General features: G+C 43.1%; 1 protein-coding gene across 1 annotated transcript in view; it reads right to left on the bottom strand.

Moving 5' to 3' along the window:
* Positions 1 to 8,293: 8,293 nt before the first annotated feature.
* Positions 8,294 to 19,543, bottom strand: part of prdm6 (PR domain containing 6) — a 57,349-nt gene continuing 46,099 nt past the window's right edge. Inside the window, exons 8-9 of the mRNA XM_080766477.1 lie at positions 11,419 to 11,595; positions 8,294 to 8,451 (exon numbers count right to left, since the gene is read on the bottom strand). Of these exons, the coding sequence (XP_080622603.1) occupies positions 8,337 to 8,451; positions 11,419 to 11,595 (292 nt within the window). The 3' untranslated portion in view covers positions 8,294 to 8,336. The remainder of the gene's footprint in view (positions 8,452 to 11,418; positions 11,596 to 19,543) is intronic.

The raw sequence follows: 19,543 nt of genomic DNA, 5'->3' as shown, positions 1-19,543 counted from the left end.
TTTTGGACCATGGGCTATAGCCCATATCGTACGGCATACTATAGCGCGCCGTTTTTCATCATTTTTGAGGATTTGAAAAAAAAATGACGAAATGACAAAAACGATGGGTTATAGCCCATGTTTTTTTAAATTTTGAAAAAAAAAGTTAGCCTCGTTTCTCATCATTTTGGACCATGGACTATAGCCCATATCGTACGGCATACTATAGCGCGCCGTTTTTCATCATTTTTGAGGATTTGAAAATAATGACGAAATGACAAAAACGATGGGTTATATCCCATGTTTTTTGAAATTTGAAAAAAGAAGTTAGCCTCGTTTCTCATCATTTTGGACCATGGACTATAGCCCATATCGTACGGCATACTATAGCGCGCCGTTTTTCATCATTTTTGAAGATTTGAAAAAAATGACGAAATGACAAAAACGATGGGTTATAGCCCATGTTTTTTGAAATTTTGAAAAAAAAAGTTAGCCTCGTTTCTCATCATTTTGGACCATGGGCTATAGCCCATATCGTACGGCATACTATAGCGCGCCGTTTTTCATCATTTTTGAGGATTTGAAAAAAATGACGAAATGACAAAAACGATGGGTTATAGCCCATGTTTTTTGAAATTTTGAAAAAAAAAGTTAGCCTCGTTTCTCATCATTTTGGACCATGGGCAATAGCCCATATCGTACGGCATACTATAGCGCGACATTTTTCATCATTTTTGAGGATTTGAAAAAAATGACGAAATGACAAAAACGATGGGTTATAGCCCATGTTTTTTGAAATTTTGAAAAAAAGAAGTTAGCCTCGTTTCTCATCATTTTGGACCATGGGCTATAGCCCATATCGTACGGCATACTATAGCGCGCCGTTTTTCATCATTTTTGAGGATTTGAAAAAAATGACGAAATGACAAAAACGATGGGTTATAGCCCATGTTTTTTGAAATTTGAAAAAAGAAGTTAGCCTCGTTTCTCATCATTTTGGACCATGGGCTATAGCCCATATCGTACGGCATACTATAGCGCGCCGTTTTTCATCATTTTTGAGGATTTGAAAAAAATGACGAAATGACAAAAACGATGGGTTATAGCCCATGTTTTTTGAAATTTGAAAAAAGAAGTTAGCCTCGTTTCTCATCATTTTGGACCATGGACTATAGCCCATATCGTACGGCATACTATAGCGAGCCGTTTTTCATCATTTTTGAGGATTTGAAAAAAATGACAAAATGACAAAAACGATGGGTTATAGCCCATGTTTTTTGAAATTTTGAAAAAAAAAGTTAGCCTCGTTTCTCATCATTTTGGACCATGGGCTATAGCCCATATAGTACGGCATACTATAGCGCGCCGTTTTTCATCATTTTTGAGGATTTGAAAAAAATGACGAAATGACAAAAACGATGGGTTATAGCCCATGGTCCAAAATGATGAGAAACGAGGATAACTTTTTTTTTCAAAATTTCAAAAAACATGGGCTATAACCCATCGTTTTTGTCATTTCGTCATTTTTTTCAAATCTTCAAAAATGATGAAAAACGGCGCGCTATAGTATGCCGTACGATATGGGCTATAGCCCACGGTCCAAAATGATGAGAAACGAGGCTAACTTTTTTTTTTTTAATTTCAAAAAACATGGGCTATAACCCATCGTTTTTTGTCAAATTGCGGAATTGCGGAAATTGTGAATTGTGAAACACACACTGTGTGTGTGTGTGTGTGTGTGTGTGTGTGTGTGTGTGTGTGTGTGTGTGTGTGTGTGTGTGAGTGCGTGTGTGTGTGTGTGTGTGTGTGTGTGTGTGTGTGTGTGTGTGTGTGTGTGTGTGTGTGTGTGTGTGTGTGTGTGTGTGTGTGTGTGTGTGTGTGAGAGTGTGTGAGAGAGAGAGAGAGAGGGAGCGAGAGAGAGCAATGGAAAGATATCCAAGCGAATTTGTGTATGAGATAAATTGAGAGACTACAGTACATAAGTAAGGAATTGTGAGTGAGTGTGTGCATGTGTACGTGCAGGAGAAAGATAAATACTATTATTAGTGATAAGTAGAAACAGCTGTTAATAGGTGACCATGGTAACATGATAATATAGTTCACACCAATAACATCTGGTCTGCCTAACTGTCCTGTCCAAATAAATATAAAAGTAGCCACACACTCCTAGCTCTGATGCACAGTTATTGAGGCACAGAGAGTTTTTCAGCAGCAAAGCTGCCTTAATCAGAGTCGAACGCTCGGTGGCGCAGTGTTAAAGTACCAGTTTGTTTTAAAGTAGGTTATAAAAGGATTCCATTTATGGAAACAATTTCAGAGTTGCCCTGGAAGATTTTATCTTTTCCAACTTATTATGACATAACATCCCTGAGCCACATGATGGAGCCTTGGAGGACTTCCATAAAAGTCATCTCGCCAAGAGGGATGTGAATGCTAAAACTGTACTGTATGTCTGATTGTGTAGAATTGATCTGAAAGGACCTGTAAATGACAACACAAAAACTAAGGCACTGGTGTCGTACTTCTGGTTTACCGGAACGGGGTGCAACTCCCTGCAGTGCCCTGCTCAATTTGTTGTATTTACATGGTTCATTGGTCCATGGTCTCAGAGGTCATCGCTATAGTCTTCATCATTGTTGAGGATTTAAAACACGACACGGCATGCTATAACACGCCGTTCCACATCATTTTTGAGGATTTTTAAAAATTCCGCAATTTCCGCAATTTCCAATTTCCGCAATTTCCGCAATTTTCAATTTCCGCAATTTCCACAATTTTCAATTTCCACAATTTCCGCAATTTCCAATTTCCCCGCAATTTTCCGCAAAAAAAATCAAAAACCGATGGGCTATAAACAATTGTTTTTTTCCGCAATTCTTCCGCAACACTCCGCAATTCCTCCGCAATACTCCAAAATTTTCCAAAATTTCAAAAAACATGGGCTATAATTGGACCCACATTCAATGTGCAAGCAACACACTCGATTCATGTATACTGTCTCTGTCTGAGGATGTAAAATGTAAAAAAAGAAAAAAAAACCTAGAACGATGTAGAACTTTGGTGGAGCCTTAAAATGTACGCTTACTCGCTTAGCATTGTCAATCATAATTTATGTGCTAAAAGTGTCACTGTGAGATCTTTTTCAGCACACAAAATGAGAGTGAATGGAATCGCTTCTTCCGTTTTCTCACTCATGGAGCACAGAATCAAAAGTTAAAGATGATCGACAATGTTTCTTGCCCAGGTACAATCCAAGGTTCTACAAAATATTTAATATTTAAATATTCAAAATAAATAAAAATAAATACATTTGATAAGAATCAAAACTGTATTTCTGCTTTATTTGTTAAGGAACAATACTTTTTTCGTTGTTTTCCACCCCATTTTTCATTCATTATAAAAAGAAAACGGGAAAATGTTGGAAATCATGCAAACAAGAGTCATAATGTCAATAGAAGAGTCTTTCTGTTTGTCATGACCATATTTTCCAGCAGATTCAGTCAGTCTTCATCTAGAGGAGGACAAATGATTATCAGATCCATCAGGGTTGGTTTCAACTCATCTTTAGTTCAATCAAACTGTGAAGTGGATTTGTTGCCATGTCCCAACCTATTGATAAAAAAACATGACACTCAAACCACTGTCAGTTGAAAAGCATTGCATGTCTGGGGTGTCAAACTATAGTTCAATCCCCAGATTGACCATTGTCCATCTTTGTTGAAAATGCATAATCCTTACGTGCTCCAGAAACCGTCATGGTTTCAGTAACCCAACTGTAAAACCCCTTAGTGTTAATTGAACTCGGAGCATGTACAAATGGATATAACCACATGGACCCGTAAGGGTCCATGCTCAGTGTTACAAATGGATACATTAACAATGAGGATTTGACTGTGAACATCCCGTTTCTCAAAGCTATACGATAAAGCAGTGGTTCCCAAACCTTGTAGCTCGAGACCTGAAAAGAGAAAATATAGACGTTTGCCTGGGACCCTATCTAGTAAAATTAGCAGATCTACAAGCTCACAATGACCCCTTTTCCACCGGTTGGTTCCCAATGGAAACCGGTTCAGTTCTTTTTGGTTTTTAGTCCATGAGCCAGAGCTCCAAAATTGGTGGGCTAACTATACCCTATATTAATTGTTTATAGGATCAATACAAGTAAATTAATACACGATAACCCTTCCACAGTAGTAGCTTTTTCATATTTTTGATTATTTTGCATATTTTCCTACATAATGCCTCATTTGCATATTTAAAAATGTAAAATTTGTAATACAATAAATCATTGTCTTCGTGTAAGTACTCAATTGGGGAAGTTTAATGGTGATAACAATCTAATATAGGTATGGTTTTGCCCACTCAATTCATAATTAATGTTTCAGTTTTGGAGCTCTGGCTCATGGACTAAAAACCAAAAAGAACTGAACCGGTTCCCACTGGGAACCAACCGGTGGAAAAGGGGCCAATGTGTCGCTTTGTGCCGTGTTGTGAGCTTGTAGATCGTCTATTTTCACTACTTCTTAAACATGTTTTATAATTTATGGAATTTCTTTGATTGATTCATTAAATTCTTTAGAAAATCACTGAATTTGTTTTTAAATGTTGTGAAATAACTGTAAAATAAAATGTAAAGGGTCATTTTCTTGTGAACCATAAAAATGTGTCTGTGACACCACAATTGTGTCCGACCCAGGGTTTGGGAAAAAGTGATATAAAGGAGTAACATATTTATTTTAACAGTTGAAAATGAATCGACTCCAATCCTGTTGCAATGTGTTTCAGCTCCTTGTCTGAGAAACTTTTTTTTCTTTTTTCAAATCCATCCCCAAGGTCCTTAATATAAAAAAGCTCCCATAGTTTGTATTTTTCTATATACAGCATTGGATCAATATACATTCTGAATGAACAGCATTGTGATACTGTTGAAAGTGATATTTCACGGCTTCGAAACATTTTCACTTTCAGCTCGCACACGCACGCTAAATATTAACAGATCTACTGTCACCACCAACATCAGGGTTGTTTCGGAATTATTTATGTGGGTAATTGCATACACGAGCATACGCATTTATGTGCTTCACCCTGGACATATGAATGATTGCTTTTGTTCAAATATGAAATGTTTATCTTTAAACAAGGTTCTAAAAGTGTCAATGGTGCAGTATGTGGGTACACAGTACACACTATCTCTAGAGGCATGAGCACTAAGAAGTGAAAGTGTTTCACCAGTGAAATATCCCTTTTTAGATTTGGTTTGGACTGTAGATTTGCATCCATCAGGGTTTGACACCGTCTTGGTCTTTGGGAAAATAAGTTACAGTGTTCAAATAATTAAAGCTTTTTTGTTGTTTTTTTTTCATCTCAGGCACAAAAATCTATTCTGAGTCCATGTACTAACTGTGCTTTCCTCAATGTTTAATACAAAGTGTACCGCAATGACACAAAAGTCTGAGATTGCTTCTAATTGGATTCAACCTTGCATCGTACAGCAAATTTATAAGGTAATATAACATGACAACAATGTAATTCCAAAAATAACATGATTTGCTTTGGAATCTTAACAAAAAAAGAAGTCATTTTGTATCTGATGAATAGATGACATATTCATCTGATTAATGGGCTTAGCCATACAGTATCAAATTAATTGAAAGTGAATGCTAACCCTGAAATTGTTTTGTAAAATGTAACAAATGTTAAGAAAAAGCCAGAACTTACAGACAATTACATTGTCAACATGTACACACAGATGTGTGTGTGTGTGTGTGTGTGTGTGTGTGTGTGTGTGTGTGTGTGTGTGTGTGTGTGTGTGTGTGTGTGTGTGTGTGTGTGTGTGTGTGTGTGTGTGCGTGCGTGCGTGCGTGCGTGCGTGCGTGCGTGCGTGCGTGCGTGAGTGTGTGCGAGTGCGCCTGCGTGTGCGTGCGTGTCTGTGTGTGTTTGTGTGGTTATTTCTATGATAAATTACATCTGTGAAATCACCATAAAATTATATCATTTTTACACTGTTAAAGAACAACAGCAACACAAATTTAAATAATCAATCACCACAAACAAATTAAACAAAGTGCCCCAAGCCTGATATGAGGGAGATAAATATAATTTAGTTTCTTTCTCCTTTCTTTTCTTTCCCATCATTTAGTTTCTTTCTTTTGTTTTCTTTTTACATACTTGGTTCTTCTTTCACGTTTTGTGTCATTACAAGCCTGCAGTGCTTCAGTGTTGTTGGTGGTGCAGAGGAGAGGAGAGAGGGTGGCTGTGCGTCTCAGGGCACAGCCACACAGAGGAGAGGAGAGAGGGTGGCTGTGTGTCTCAGGGCACAGCCACACAGAGGAGAGGAGAGAGGGTGGCTGTGTGTCTCAGGGCACAGCCACACAGAGGAGAGGAGAGAGGGTGGCTGTGCGTCTCAGGGCACAGCCACACAGAGGAGAGGAGAGAGGGTGGCTGTGTGTCTCAGGGCACAGCCACACAGAGGAGAGGAGAGAGGGTGGCTGTGCGTCTCAGGGCACAGCCACACAGTGGAGAGGAGAGAGGGTGGCTGTGTGTCTCAGGGCACAGCCACACAGAGGAGAGGAGAGAGGGTGGCTGTGTGTCTCAGGGCACAGCCACACAGTGGAGAGGAGAGAGGGTGGCTGTGTGTCTCAGGGCACAGCCACACAGAGGAGAGGAGAGAGGGTGGCTGTGTGTCTCAGGGCACAGCCACACAGTGGAGAGGAGAGAGGGTGGCTGTGTGTCTCAGGGCACAGCCACACAGTGGAGAGGAGAGGAGAGAGGGTGGCTGTGCGTCTCAGGGCACAGCCACACAGTGGAGAGGAGAGAGGGTGGCTGTGTGTCTCAGGGCACAGCCACACAGTGGAGAGGAGAGAGGGTGGCTGTGTGTCTCAGGGCACAGCCACACAGAACACATATACCCCTGCATGGTACCAGGAAGCATTTCACACACAATACCCATTTGGCTTTCAGATAGGCCGGTCGTTTTCAACCCTTTTCATACCAAGGCCCATTATTTATTCAGCATTTGATCCGCCACGGATCACCATTTGATGAGATTTAGCCTCTCAGACCCAAAACTTTGAATATTTTGTTTGCAAGATGAAGATTGTGTCTACAATTACATGCCATACACATACAGTATTTTACGATAAAGATCTATAAGGGTCCATTTGGTTACTACTGGTTGAAAACCATAGAGATAGACAATTCACAAAAGAATGCACCCCCAGCATGCTTATTCTGGAGGGAACTCTTGCCAAAAATAGCAGATCTAAAAGGTCACAACACCTAGATCTGTTATTTTTGGCGAAGAGATTTGGTATAGAGGGGAAAAAGTGCAGTTGTAACTCAGGCCCGTTTCAGAAAGATTATTCTGAGGGTTTACTGTTAAAATAACAGTAGGTCCGGAATTGCATACAATTCCAAATGAAAGAACATGCTTGATTAAAAACAAGGCTTCTAATATAAAATGTATAAGAGGTTTTCTTAGATTTCGTATTTTGTATAGGTCACTCTGGGTCTGGGAGATTTGTTTTGCCAAACTTCATTGAAATCTCTATACTAAATATATAATGAGCTGGAGGTAAATTCACTTCCTGGAACCAGGGATTGGGGACAGGGCCTCTCTGATTGATGGATGTAATTTAGCTTTGGTCACGCCCCCCTTTGGCATCGTCAATATAAAGACAAAGAAACCAGTATTATAAAGCTACACACTGACTGACTGTCAGCCCACATTTTTGGTTAGATTTTTGGTATTTCGTCGTCCAGGTTTCAAGAGTGAGTCTTCTTTGGAGGGAAAAGCCTGTGCTCTCCCGAAAATGTCACCAATAAATACCCCCCCCCCCAGCCCCCTCATCCCTCCCTCAAAGTCCCACCCCGTATCCCTGTTGCTGCCAGGAGTGCCAGAGAGAATCAATATCCCTTTAATGTCTTCACTTATTTTATTACTTGCTTTTGGATTTTCTGGGAGGTTGATTGAAGTGTGGAGAGGTGGGGGTGTTAGGCGGGCAGGAGGAGGAGGAGGGTGAGGAAATCTTTGGTTTTGCTTAAGTGTCTGTGACGTTTAATCATGATTTTCTCTTGCAGTTCTAATTCAGCCCCCCTCTCTCTCATCCATCAGTCAACAAGCCAGTTAGCCAGCCAGTTAGTAGGTCTGTCGGTCAGCTAGTCAGTCAGTCGGTCATTCAGAATGATGGTCAATCAGCCAGTCAGCAAGCTAGTTAACTCGTCAACCAATTGGTCAGGAAGTTCGTCACCCGGATAGTCACATAGCCTGCCAGTCAGTCAGTCAGTCAGTTAGTCAGTCAGTCAGTCAGTGAGCCGGTCAGTTAGTCAACCAGTCAGACAGTCAGTTTGGTGGTAAGCTAATCCACTTCGATAGACTCGCTGCTTTCACTGTTTGGTTTACACTCGTTGGGCATTCTCTGGTGTCGACTCAGCTGGGTGGCCTGGGTGAAGCTCCGGTCACAACGCTCACACCTGCGAGCACACACAAACACACACACGCACACGCACACACACGCCCACACAAAAGAAAGAAAAGAGAATCCTTAGATTGCAACATGGCCACGTGCACAGGCATGTACACAGAGGAACGATGAAACACTGCTTAGATGATACTGCTGAAGAGAATGTAAGTGACACTTGAACGCATGCGTGTGTGCACACACACACACACACACACACACACACACACACACACAATGTTCTCAGATCTCGCACAAACATGTGGACCTATAGCATAGTGCTAGCTCATCTGTGTAATACCCAGTGACAGAGTAAATAGTTCCCGCAGCCTGGTTGGCCTGATGTGGGATCTAGATTGAATCACTCACTCACACAGACACACACACAGACGCACATACGCACGCACGCATGTGTGCACGCGCGCGCGCGCACACACACACACACACACACACACACACACACACACACACACACACACACACACACACACATTCAGGAGCACACCTACTGTAGTGTGTCCTTAGATCTTTAATAAACACACACACACACACACTCCATCCATCAATACTTGCAAGGAGAGAGAATTCCCCTTTCTGATCCCCCCCTCCAGCCCTTCATAGTGTGCACGCATGTCGCACGTGGCGCACATACACACACACAGGGCGATATAAGCGGTCTTGATAAGGCAGGCGTCAGTGTCACTTCCAATAGCACAAGAGAACAGAGAGAGCTTTTAGTGTGAGGAGAGGGAGGGGGTCTTCAAAGACAGGCCTGTACTGAAGGATTGGAGCTAGCAGCTAGATAGATAGGCTAGGACATGGAGGGAGGGGTGGGGCTGGAAGGGGTAATTTACTTGGATAAGAGGGAAGGGAGGTAGTGGTGTGTGTGTGTGTGTGTGTGTGTGTGTGTGTGTGTGTGTGTGTGTGCGTGCGTGACCAGACAGATCAGAACAGATCTTAAGATTAATCTATATGAGTCTTAGCTCTATTTGAACAAAACATTTGCGCATTTTCACACTTTTATTACAGATTATAACAGTGGCAGGTTCAGACTAGAACAGAACAAAATGTAATAGAATACGAATACTGTAGGACAATGACACACACACACACAACAATACGAGACTAAACTAAACAGAACAGAGAGGACAGCCAAGAAGAGAATAGAACAGGCAGAATCCACAAACAAAACAAAAAAGCTGAGATGAGAAGCGCCACAGCTCAGTGACTATCGGCCTAAAAACCTGCCGACCACACACAATCCCTGCCCCCGTCTCATTGGTGGGAAAATAAAGTTGAGCATTTTCCTCCTTACAAAGTGACAGTGGCAGCTTTAATCTATCTGCCGTATCGTCCAAACGGAGATAAGTCCCCGAGGCCATCGATCCGCTAAAGATTCCTGACGCCCGTCCATGATTGTCTTTGTGCCTTTCAACTCTCCGCCGAGACTCTGAAGTGCTGATGACACGTTTGGTTTCCCCTCGATCGCTTATTACAGAGCGCTGATTTGTTTTAGCGGATTTCTTGCGAGTGCTCGTAATTTAACTTTTTATGTGTTGATCCCTTTGTTCCTTTGCTCTCTTCCTCCCACGTGGTTCTCTTTGCTGGTCGCATTGATGACCGGCAGAACTTTCCTCGGATTGCTTATCATTTGGTATGCTGATTCACTTGAATCAGATTTCCCTCGACGTGTGTTGTGTATGTTTTCCATACGTACTTTGATCTCCCCCACCACCACCCTTGATCTAACTCGCTTGCTCTATCAACCCTCCACCCAGCCCACCCCTCCTCTGCCAAGCCAGAGAGCTGTTGACCTCTCTTCCCTCTGCCAAGCCAGAGAGCTGTTGACCTCTCTCTTCCCGTGGGGAATCTTTATTGTGTGACATCTTGACAGGATGACAGGGTGACAACAGCCGATACTATAAGTCCTAATTGCATCCTCTCTGTCTAATGACATCAGATTGATAGTGAGAGATCTTTAGTTGGGGCACAGAGGTGGTTATTACAAGGCCGATATTGCATGCTATCACCACATCAGCCCAGTCAGTGAGTGTAATGTAACATCAGAATTAGATCAGAAACCTCTATTATAAGCATCAAAGTTACAACAATAATACACTTTAACTGTCCTGAACAGATTTCTCCCCATAATTTGCTTAAGACTGCAGACCACTAAAAGTCTGAAATCTTAACAGATGAGACACAAAGCGTGTCTTGTATTTCTAGCTGAGTTTAGATCCTGTTCTCATTGTTGCACTGAATGTCGTAACAGCATCAGAGTATGACATGGTCTTACTGAAAGCATAAGACTAAGGATCCCTGATCATTATTATTGAAAACGATTAGTACTTCTCAGCCCCTCGGTGCTTGTATGGGGTCACATCAGAGACAGCTAAAAGCGATCTATGATTAACTTGGCCCATAATGTTAATCACTGTATTACAGAGGTTTATATTGAGTGTGTCAGTTAATATGCCTGTCATGGGTATAGCGCTCTATTCTGAAGCTATGCCACAGTTGAATTACAGGAATGTCAGACAACCTACATAGAGAGACACAGTAAAACCTTGCTAATGTTACTCTGACAGTGTAAAAATGACAGAAGGTTAGATTAGTTGTACTGTATAATGTACGTGGACCGTGTTTAGAAGCACTCATCTGTGCGTGTGCGCAGGGGGAGGGGCTGATGTGGTGGTGTTGAACAATCTGGTTTTAACCAAAGTAAAACAAGTGTACGTTAGATATGCTTATAGGCTACTGTAGTTGACGTTAGTTAAACAAAAATAAGAGAGAATTCACTGGTGCATTTTCTTTGGCGATATGGCGATATGTGTCGAATCAAGGCATGCGGTGTGATGTAGGGTGTGTGTGTGTGTGTGTGTGTGTGTGTGTGTATGTGTGTGTGTGTGTGTGTGTGTGTGTGGCTGTGTGTGTGTGTGTGTGTGTGTGTGTGTGTGGTGGGGTACTCACTGTTACTTACTTGAAAGGCTTCTCTCCGGTGTGCGTGCGGATGTGGTTGTTGAGTGTGGTGGCTCCGGCGAAGGCGCGGCCGCAGTAGCCACACTTGAAGGGTCGGTCGCTGGAGTGGGTCACCACGTGGTTCCTCAGCTCGGACGGCTGCGAGAAGGACTGGGAGCAGTGGCCACACTGGTACGGCCTGAGAGAGAGAGACAGGAGGGTTAGGGTTAGAAGGACTGGGAGCAGTGGCCACTGGTACGGCCTGAGAGAGAGAGACAGGAGGGTTAGGGTTAGAAGGACTGGGAGCAGTGGCCACACTGGTACGGCCTGAAAGAGAGAGACAGGAGGGTTAGGGTTAGAAGGACTGGGAGCAGTGGCCACACTGGTACGGCCTGAGAGAGAGAGACAGGAGGGTTAGGGTTAGAAGGACTGGGAGCAGTGGCCACACTGGTACGGCCTGAAAGAGAGAGAGAGACAGATAGACAGAGAGACCAGTGTAAAATGTGACAAAAACTAAATACTATAAGCTACGACTAAAACTAAGACTAAATATACTGACAATTTCAAATAAAAACTAGACTAAAATGTTAGGGGTGGGGGATTAGTGGAGAAGAGATCCAGTAGAACTAAAAGACGAAGTCATTCTATGCTTGGTTGCACTCTGAAAATAGCCGATCTACAAGCTCACAACACGTCGCCGCGCGAGAATAGAAGGAAATGGGGTGAGACAAGTGACCACATAATAAGGTTTGTAGACACAGATAGCCTCCCTACACACACACACACACACACACACACACGCGCGCGCGCGCACACGCATGCACACGCACCCACGCACGTGCGCGAAGCAGAGGAAGTCGGACAGTGTGCTCTGGTAACCATGGCAGCATGACCCTCATCAACAATGTGGGCCCAGTACATGACTTGGCCATCTATCACAGTGTGTGTGTGTGTGTGTGTGTGTGTGTGTGTGTGTGTGTGTGTGTGTGTGTGTGTGTGTGTGTGTGTGTGTGTGTGTGTGTGTTATAGAATAGAGATAGATAGATAGATAGATAGATAGATAGATAGATAGATAGATAGATAGATAGATAGATAGATAGATAGATAGATAGATAGATAGATAGATAGATAGATAGATAGATAGATAGATAGATAGATAGATAGATAGAGATATAGATATTTGTGTGCGTGCGTGCGTGCGTGCGTGCGTGCGTGCGTGCATGCGTGCGTGTGTGCGTGCGTGCGTGCATGCGTGTTTATTGTTAGTGTGTTTCAGGCCAGAAGGGAGGACCCACTGGGAGTGAGACAGACAAACGGCCCAACAATGTGTCTGGCTGCTAATAGAGAGAGTTGGTAGCAGGCTGTACCTCTGCACTATATCACAATGCATCACCTCTAACTGCAGCTAGCTCAACAAAACATATAGGCCCTACCAAAAGCTATTCATTCTAAAAAAGCAAACAGGGTTTTTAGGGCATTTCTGCTCTGTCTGAGAGGGTGCTGAAGAATGATGCGGAAGTGATCGAGGATACTGCAAGACTTTAGCAATGGTAAATGGTAAATTTATATAGTGCTTTAATCCAAGGTGCTTTACATGGATTGTGCATTACATTCACCCATTCAAATACACATTCATACACCGATGGTGGCGGACACCATGCAAGGCACCAACCTGCACATCGGGATAAATTAGAGGCTCAAAGTCTTCCTCAAGGACACTTCGACACTAGACTTTGGGTCCACCTATGCTTTCTATAGGCAGCTCCCGGCAGGATCCGACGGGAGAATCTAGACGCAGCTGTGCGACATGAGTCTAATTACTTCGAGCGACAGAGAGGAGTGTGTGTGTGTGTGTGTGTGTGTGTGTAGTGTGTGTGCATGTGTGCGTGTGTGCGTCAATTTAACGAAGGTGCAGACGATCAGAAATCAGCAGAGACGTTTGCACTACTGTATGCCGAATTTAAGTGGACTCGGCCCCAGACTTTTTTTTCCCTCCCTGGAAATAAAAACGTCTGTGTTTCCGAGGCTACTTCGACACTAACTCTGGGGGAGCCCGGGATGGAGCTGGGAACCTCACAGTTCCCATCCGGCCGCTCTGCCAGCCCCTCTACCCCTGAGCCACGTGCCGCCCCATAATGATATAACATTAATACAAATACTATGTGAGTTCCATATTGATCCAATCGATTGATTGATCATTACCATAAACATGCTCTGAAAATGCACGAGACCCACCCACCCCACCTGACCACTTAACACCGCTGCCATGTTAAGTGGCCAAACACTTTCGAGATTTTGCCCCATGCAGAAAAGGATGAGGATCACTGATGTAAGGCCCAGGCCGGATTCAAACCCACACCATTGTGCGCACAGTATACGTGCTCACAATGTAGTGTCTGGGTAATGTGTGGCCTACCTTAAAAAGCACAGCACGTGATCTCCTTTGTTTTCAAGATCATAGTAATCATTACAGTAATCATTGTTTTACTGGACAGAATGTGGTGTGGCGTGATAGAAGAGATGGGAGAGAGAATGGGGGTGACATGGGACAAAGGTCATGAACAGGATGTCACCACAACCCAAGTCCTGCCAGGCATAATATAATGTTGCTGTCATTGACATAGTCTACTGTATGTGCTTTTAATGTGTCTACAATTTGATCGATTCATACAGTACTTTTTGCAAAACTAATTATTACATTATGTCACGTTATGTTATGTTATAATGTTCCAATATGTTAAACTGAAAGCTGCAAAACAGATCCAATGATACAGACACAAAGAAACAATCACATAGGAAGCAATAAGATATTAACAGAAGGCGATGAGACAATTGACCACAGTGAGATATTATTGCCATGCTAGAGCTACAGTATGTGAGGTCCTATCTCTATTTACTGCATGCAGCAAATGAAGGATTCTCTCTGTGACCTAAACGAGTCCACATCCTGGTGGCAGCATATTAAAACTAAAGTGAGACGTTCCACAACTAGAATAAAACAAATAGACAAACAAATCCACCGCTCCAATAAATCATAACAAGGAAGCCGAGGAAGTTGAGGACAAAAAAAAGACACTAGGAAAGAAAAAAGAAAAGACACCCAGAAAAGTAATAAGAGTAAAATAGTGCAATATAAAAATCGAAAAATTCTCACTTGCAGTTTTCCGCATAAAAGCCGCGGTGGCGTGGGGCCCTGATCATTTATCAGTGGGACCCGCTCGGTGAGTTCACGCCTCAGTGGGCCGAGCCACTATTTATTAGGTGGGTTTTCTATGAAGAGGCGCATTGATTGTGAATAGTTTAAGTTGATGAATGTGTGGATATTATTTATTAAGGCAGCAGGCGCCGAGATTAATGCCCCGTTATTGTTTATTACAGCGGAGAGGGCGAGCGAGAGAGAAAGGGGGGCGAACACCTCTGCAGACGCATGCGCTAGCACTCATTGCACATATTCACAACACACATTAGCACACACCATGTATATACAAACACACAGACACACGCATGCATGCACGCACGCATTCATGCACACACGCACGATCCTGTTGGGTCTTGGAATCCTGTTGGATCTTATAGGATCCATGAGACTGAATCCGTCCAGTGCAGTTCCAAGACAGAAGTCAGCCTCTTTATTCAATTATCCAGTTGTAATGCTTGGAGTTAAATGAACACTAAGGATGTTTACTGCATCCTATAGGTCTCCAACTCACAACAACAGTATTTAATAAAAAGAGACGGCCCTAACGACCCAGCGTCTTTTATATGAAAAAAACAAAACAATGATGCAATGGGAACTATATGCACAGAAACGAATTTTACCATCTATTTTACTTTGTAAATCTGTGATGTGAAAATAAAACTGATTCTGATTCATCCAAGGACTTCTGTAGGGCCTGCGTAAGTATCCAGCACTCACAACCGCACGGGAGAACGAACTCCACAGTAGCAGAAAAGAAACGGATCTGGATGTGTCGGGGGAGGTTGGATTTCCACACAGTGGTCATCCCGTAAAGAGCTCTGCATGCGAGTGCCGTCCTCACTCTAAGGTCCTGGGAGTTGACCCGTACGTCCCTGGTATTTAAAGTCACCGACCTCCTTTATAGACGCGCCTTCCACATGTGTGAATTCTACATTCTACGTTCTACAAGACTGTCTACGACTCTACGTCCTTTGTAGCAATGATCTGAAGTCAGTTAATCTATTATGGCCTCAAGTCAATGGACCCCCGCAGAAACAGAGACAGACAAGGCCGTGATATCAAGTAAAACATAATTCTAATGTATGTGGTCCTGTGGCTGCTATGGGAGGATGGATTCTCAGCAGTCCTCAAATGAAGACATTCCCCCAGAGACCACAACCCATAAATCACTGCCCTCACCTCGTCAATAGACAATCAATGACACACACACACACACGCACGCACGCACGCACGCACGCGCACACACACACACACACACACACACACACACACACACACACACACACACACACACACACACACACACACACACACACACACACACACACACACACACACACACACACACACACACACACACACACACACACACACACACACACACACAAATCCGTGCACATATGCTGAAAGATGTTTTTCTCTTTCTCTGAACAGTATTTCTATCTCTCTCTCCGCTCTCTGTTTTCCTCTCTCCTGTCATCTTCCTGTCTCTCCCCCCCATATATCCCCCCATTCCTCACTCTTTCATTCCTTCTAGCTATCTTTGCTCCCCCCTCCCTGTCTCTCTGTCTCTATTGACCAACCTATTAAAGCAGATCAGGGATAATGTCCTCTCATCAGCCAGTTAGGCTCATCAAATTATTCTGGAACAAAAACCAAACAGCCAATAAAATGTCATAACAGTGGGAGGGTTTTTGTGTTCGGGGTAATGGGTAACGTAGTTTATGAGCAACTCATGATCATATTAGGATAATAAACTAGAGAGGGAGCTGACGATGAGGATGGCATTGGTGATAGCACCAATGAGTCTTTAAGATGAGCACAAACTTATTTACACACAACGCAGAGGTAAATCACTTCAGCTCAAAGAACAAAAGGTCACCAGTTAGTTTCAAGTAATCCAGGAGTACAGTAAATGCATTTAGATTGTACGACATACGCTTCAATACGGTAGACAAAACATGATATAGCGCCACCCACAATGAGGCGATTATACTAGAAATTCTACTTTATCTTTTCGAATCCAAGTAAACAACACCTTTAAAAAAAACTCATCAAAGGCTAATGACAGTCCTCAACACACGTGTAGTGTAACTTAGTTGATTTGTGTTTTTAGAGCAATGTAAATATACCGTAGACTTGTAGAGCGAAACACAACTCACTGTATTGTGCCGAATATAAGACGACTCTGATTATAAGACGAGTAGACGACCCCCATTTTTCAAGACTCATTTGTGAAAAAAGAACATTGAAGACCAATAGTCTAGTCCCTGATTATAATACAACCCTGTTTTTTAGGATATTTCCATTGGGGGGAAAAACGTAGTGTTATATTCAGCACAATAGGGTATTAACTGGATTATGCTGAGCCTGAACAAACAAACACCACAGATGAATAGATAATTACAGTTAATTAAAGTTGAATTGGCTGATTACAGTTTTTTTAATTAGTAATTAGGGCCTTGTATAAATGTTAATTGGTGACTGAAAGGCTTGTGCGGTTCCCAGAGCATATCCCTCGTTATTGCAGGCAGGTTCAGAAAACACTGACCATCCGTTCTGTCAGGTCATAACCTTGTATCACAGGAATGAAGGAGGAGAGATTCATGGTCAAAGTTCAGTGGGTGTAATCCACTCCCCTTTTGTATTTCATGTAGATATCGGCTACAGTATATAAATCTAAGAGGTACCAGCACAGCAGGAAGACATAGATCCTGGACCCCACTTCAATTACAAAATTAAAGTTAAATATATATATTTTTTAAAGAAAAGAAAAAAGAATGAAACATAATGTGGAGGTACTTCCGTGGCCTACTGACAGCTAGACTCCTGCTAGAGCCTTTAATGTAAATGTTGTAGGATGGTGTCCCACACCAAAAATAGACAATATACAAGCTCACAACGTGTTTCATCTACGATGCCTTGTGAGCTTGTAGATCGGCTATTTTCACCATATGCCACCGTCAATCCATTGAAATAATCATTGTGTGGGCATGTTCCATCTCAATGACTGTTTACACTGAGTTCCTGTTACTGTTTGGAATGTGTAGATGAGAATGTGATATTTTATATACCGACTAGAACACGCACAGTAAACACTTCAATCACAGACCTCTGGTTATTAATTATTGACATCACTGCTGTAGTCCAGTTGTCACATCTATTTATATAGAACTATATGCTCCTGTGTTTATGCATTAGCATGTCATTCACTCCAGCAGCATTACTTGTTTACTAAATGAGCATTAAAGCTAAAAAAAATGTCTTACTGCCTCCCTATTTGATGTGATTGTTAGCTCTATAAGTGAAAATATAGGCCAGCGTATACATATGTTACTTTTTATGCCTCTAATACAGTCACTGTAATGCATTAGTTTAAACAGTCAGTTTGCTAAATAAAGACAGTTATTCCCTCAAACCAAATCAAAAGTGGTTTCACTGCGTGACGGAGCGAGGCCTCCCGTCATAAACAAGCCGATCCTCCGGTGATGGATGTATTTAAAATGACACATAGGGGGATTACACCACAGTAGAAGAAAAACTTCTGAGAAATCCAGCAAATGAAACAGTCAGCAAATCTGATGGAGCCAAAGGGATGTTTTTTTCATTTGGTATACAAGATCCATCCATCTTTAGCCCAAATGTTTGAATAAACTAAACATCAATACATATGGATCAAAACTAGAGAGAGAGAGAGAGAGAGAGAGAGAGAGAGAGAGAGAGAGAGAGAGAGAGAGAGAGAGAGAGAGAGAGAGAGACGGAGACGGGGAGAGAGAGAGAAAGAGAGAGAGAGAGAGAGAGAGAGAGGGGGGGGGTTGATTGTGTAAGAATACATGCGTCTGTGTGTGTCCCTGACCCTGTCGGTGTAGTATACGTATTGTTTTGAGTGTTTAGTAGGAATTACTGTATGTATACCTGGATGCAAGTATGTGAGCAGGTGTACATCAGAGAATGAGGTCCATATGTGTGTGTATGTGAGCACGTCTGTGCATGAGACGTGCAGTCGCTCGCGGAAAATAACCAATTTGTGTATGCGCACTTGTGCGTGTGTGTGTGTGTGTGTGTGTGTGTATGTGTGTGTGTCTGTGCTATAGTCCCTGTTTGGCTTGTTCAGCTGAATTTTATCTGGTCCTCTGGCTCATAAAACCTTCCTATTGACAGGTAGCTCCACATTGACTTCAGCCACCGCCGCAGCCAGCCCACATTTCTCTTCCCTATGAATATTAGTTTATCGAATAACTGGCATCTGTTTTCCTAGCCGCGTCACCGTTAGCCGAGGTATTTCTCACTGACACGCTGCCTTGATTTATACAAAGCTCAGTCTCACCCTGCACGCGGGAAAAATACAAAAAAAATAAGGCTAAGCAAAAAAAATCCAATACACATCCCCTCTCACCCCGCCCCCACCCCCCCCATCACCTCCTCTGCTCCCTCTCCCCCACCCACCCAGACACCCACCATCACCTCCTCTGCTCCCTCTCCCCCACCCACCCAGACACCCACCATCACCTCCTCTGCTCCCTCTCCCCCACCCACCCAGACACCCACCATCACCTCCTCTGCTCCCTCTCCCCCACCCACCCAGACACCCACCATCACCTCCTCTGCTCTCTCTCCCCCACCCACCATCACCTCCTCTGCTCCCTCTCTCCCACCCACCCAGACACCCACCATCACCTCCTCTGCTCCCTCTCCCCCACCCACCCAGACACCCACCATCACCTCCTCTGCTCTCTCTCCCACACCCACCCAGACACCCACCATCACCTCCTCTGCTCTCTCTCCTCCGCACACCACCCCCTCCTTGTATTTAATTAAGTTGGAAGATATCACAAACACACACACACACACACACACACACACACACACACACACCGTGAAAGAGATTGTGCATGCGTGCGTGCGTGCATGCATACACAAAGGCATGCATGCAACAGCCACAAACACA

The sequence above is a fragment of the Protomyctophum bolini genome, assembly GCF_963924005.1.
Source record: "Protomyctophum bolini genome assembly, chromosome: 6".
Classification (NCBI taxonomy): domain Eukaryota; kingdom Metazoa; phylum Chordata; class Actinopteri; order Myctophiformes; family Myctophidae; genus Protomyctophum; species Protomyctophum bolini.
This window is presented reverse-complemented; position numbering and strand designations above follow the sequence as displayed.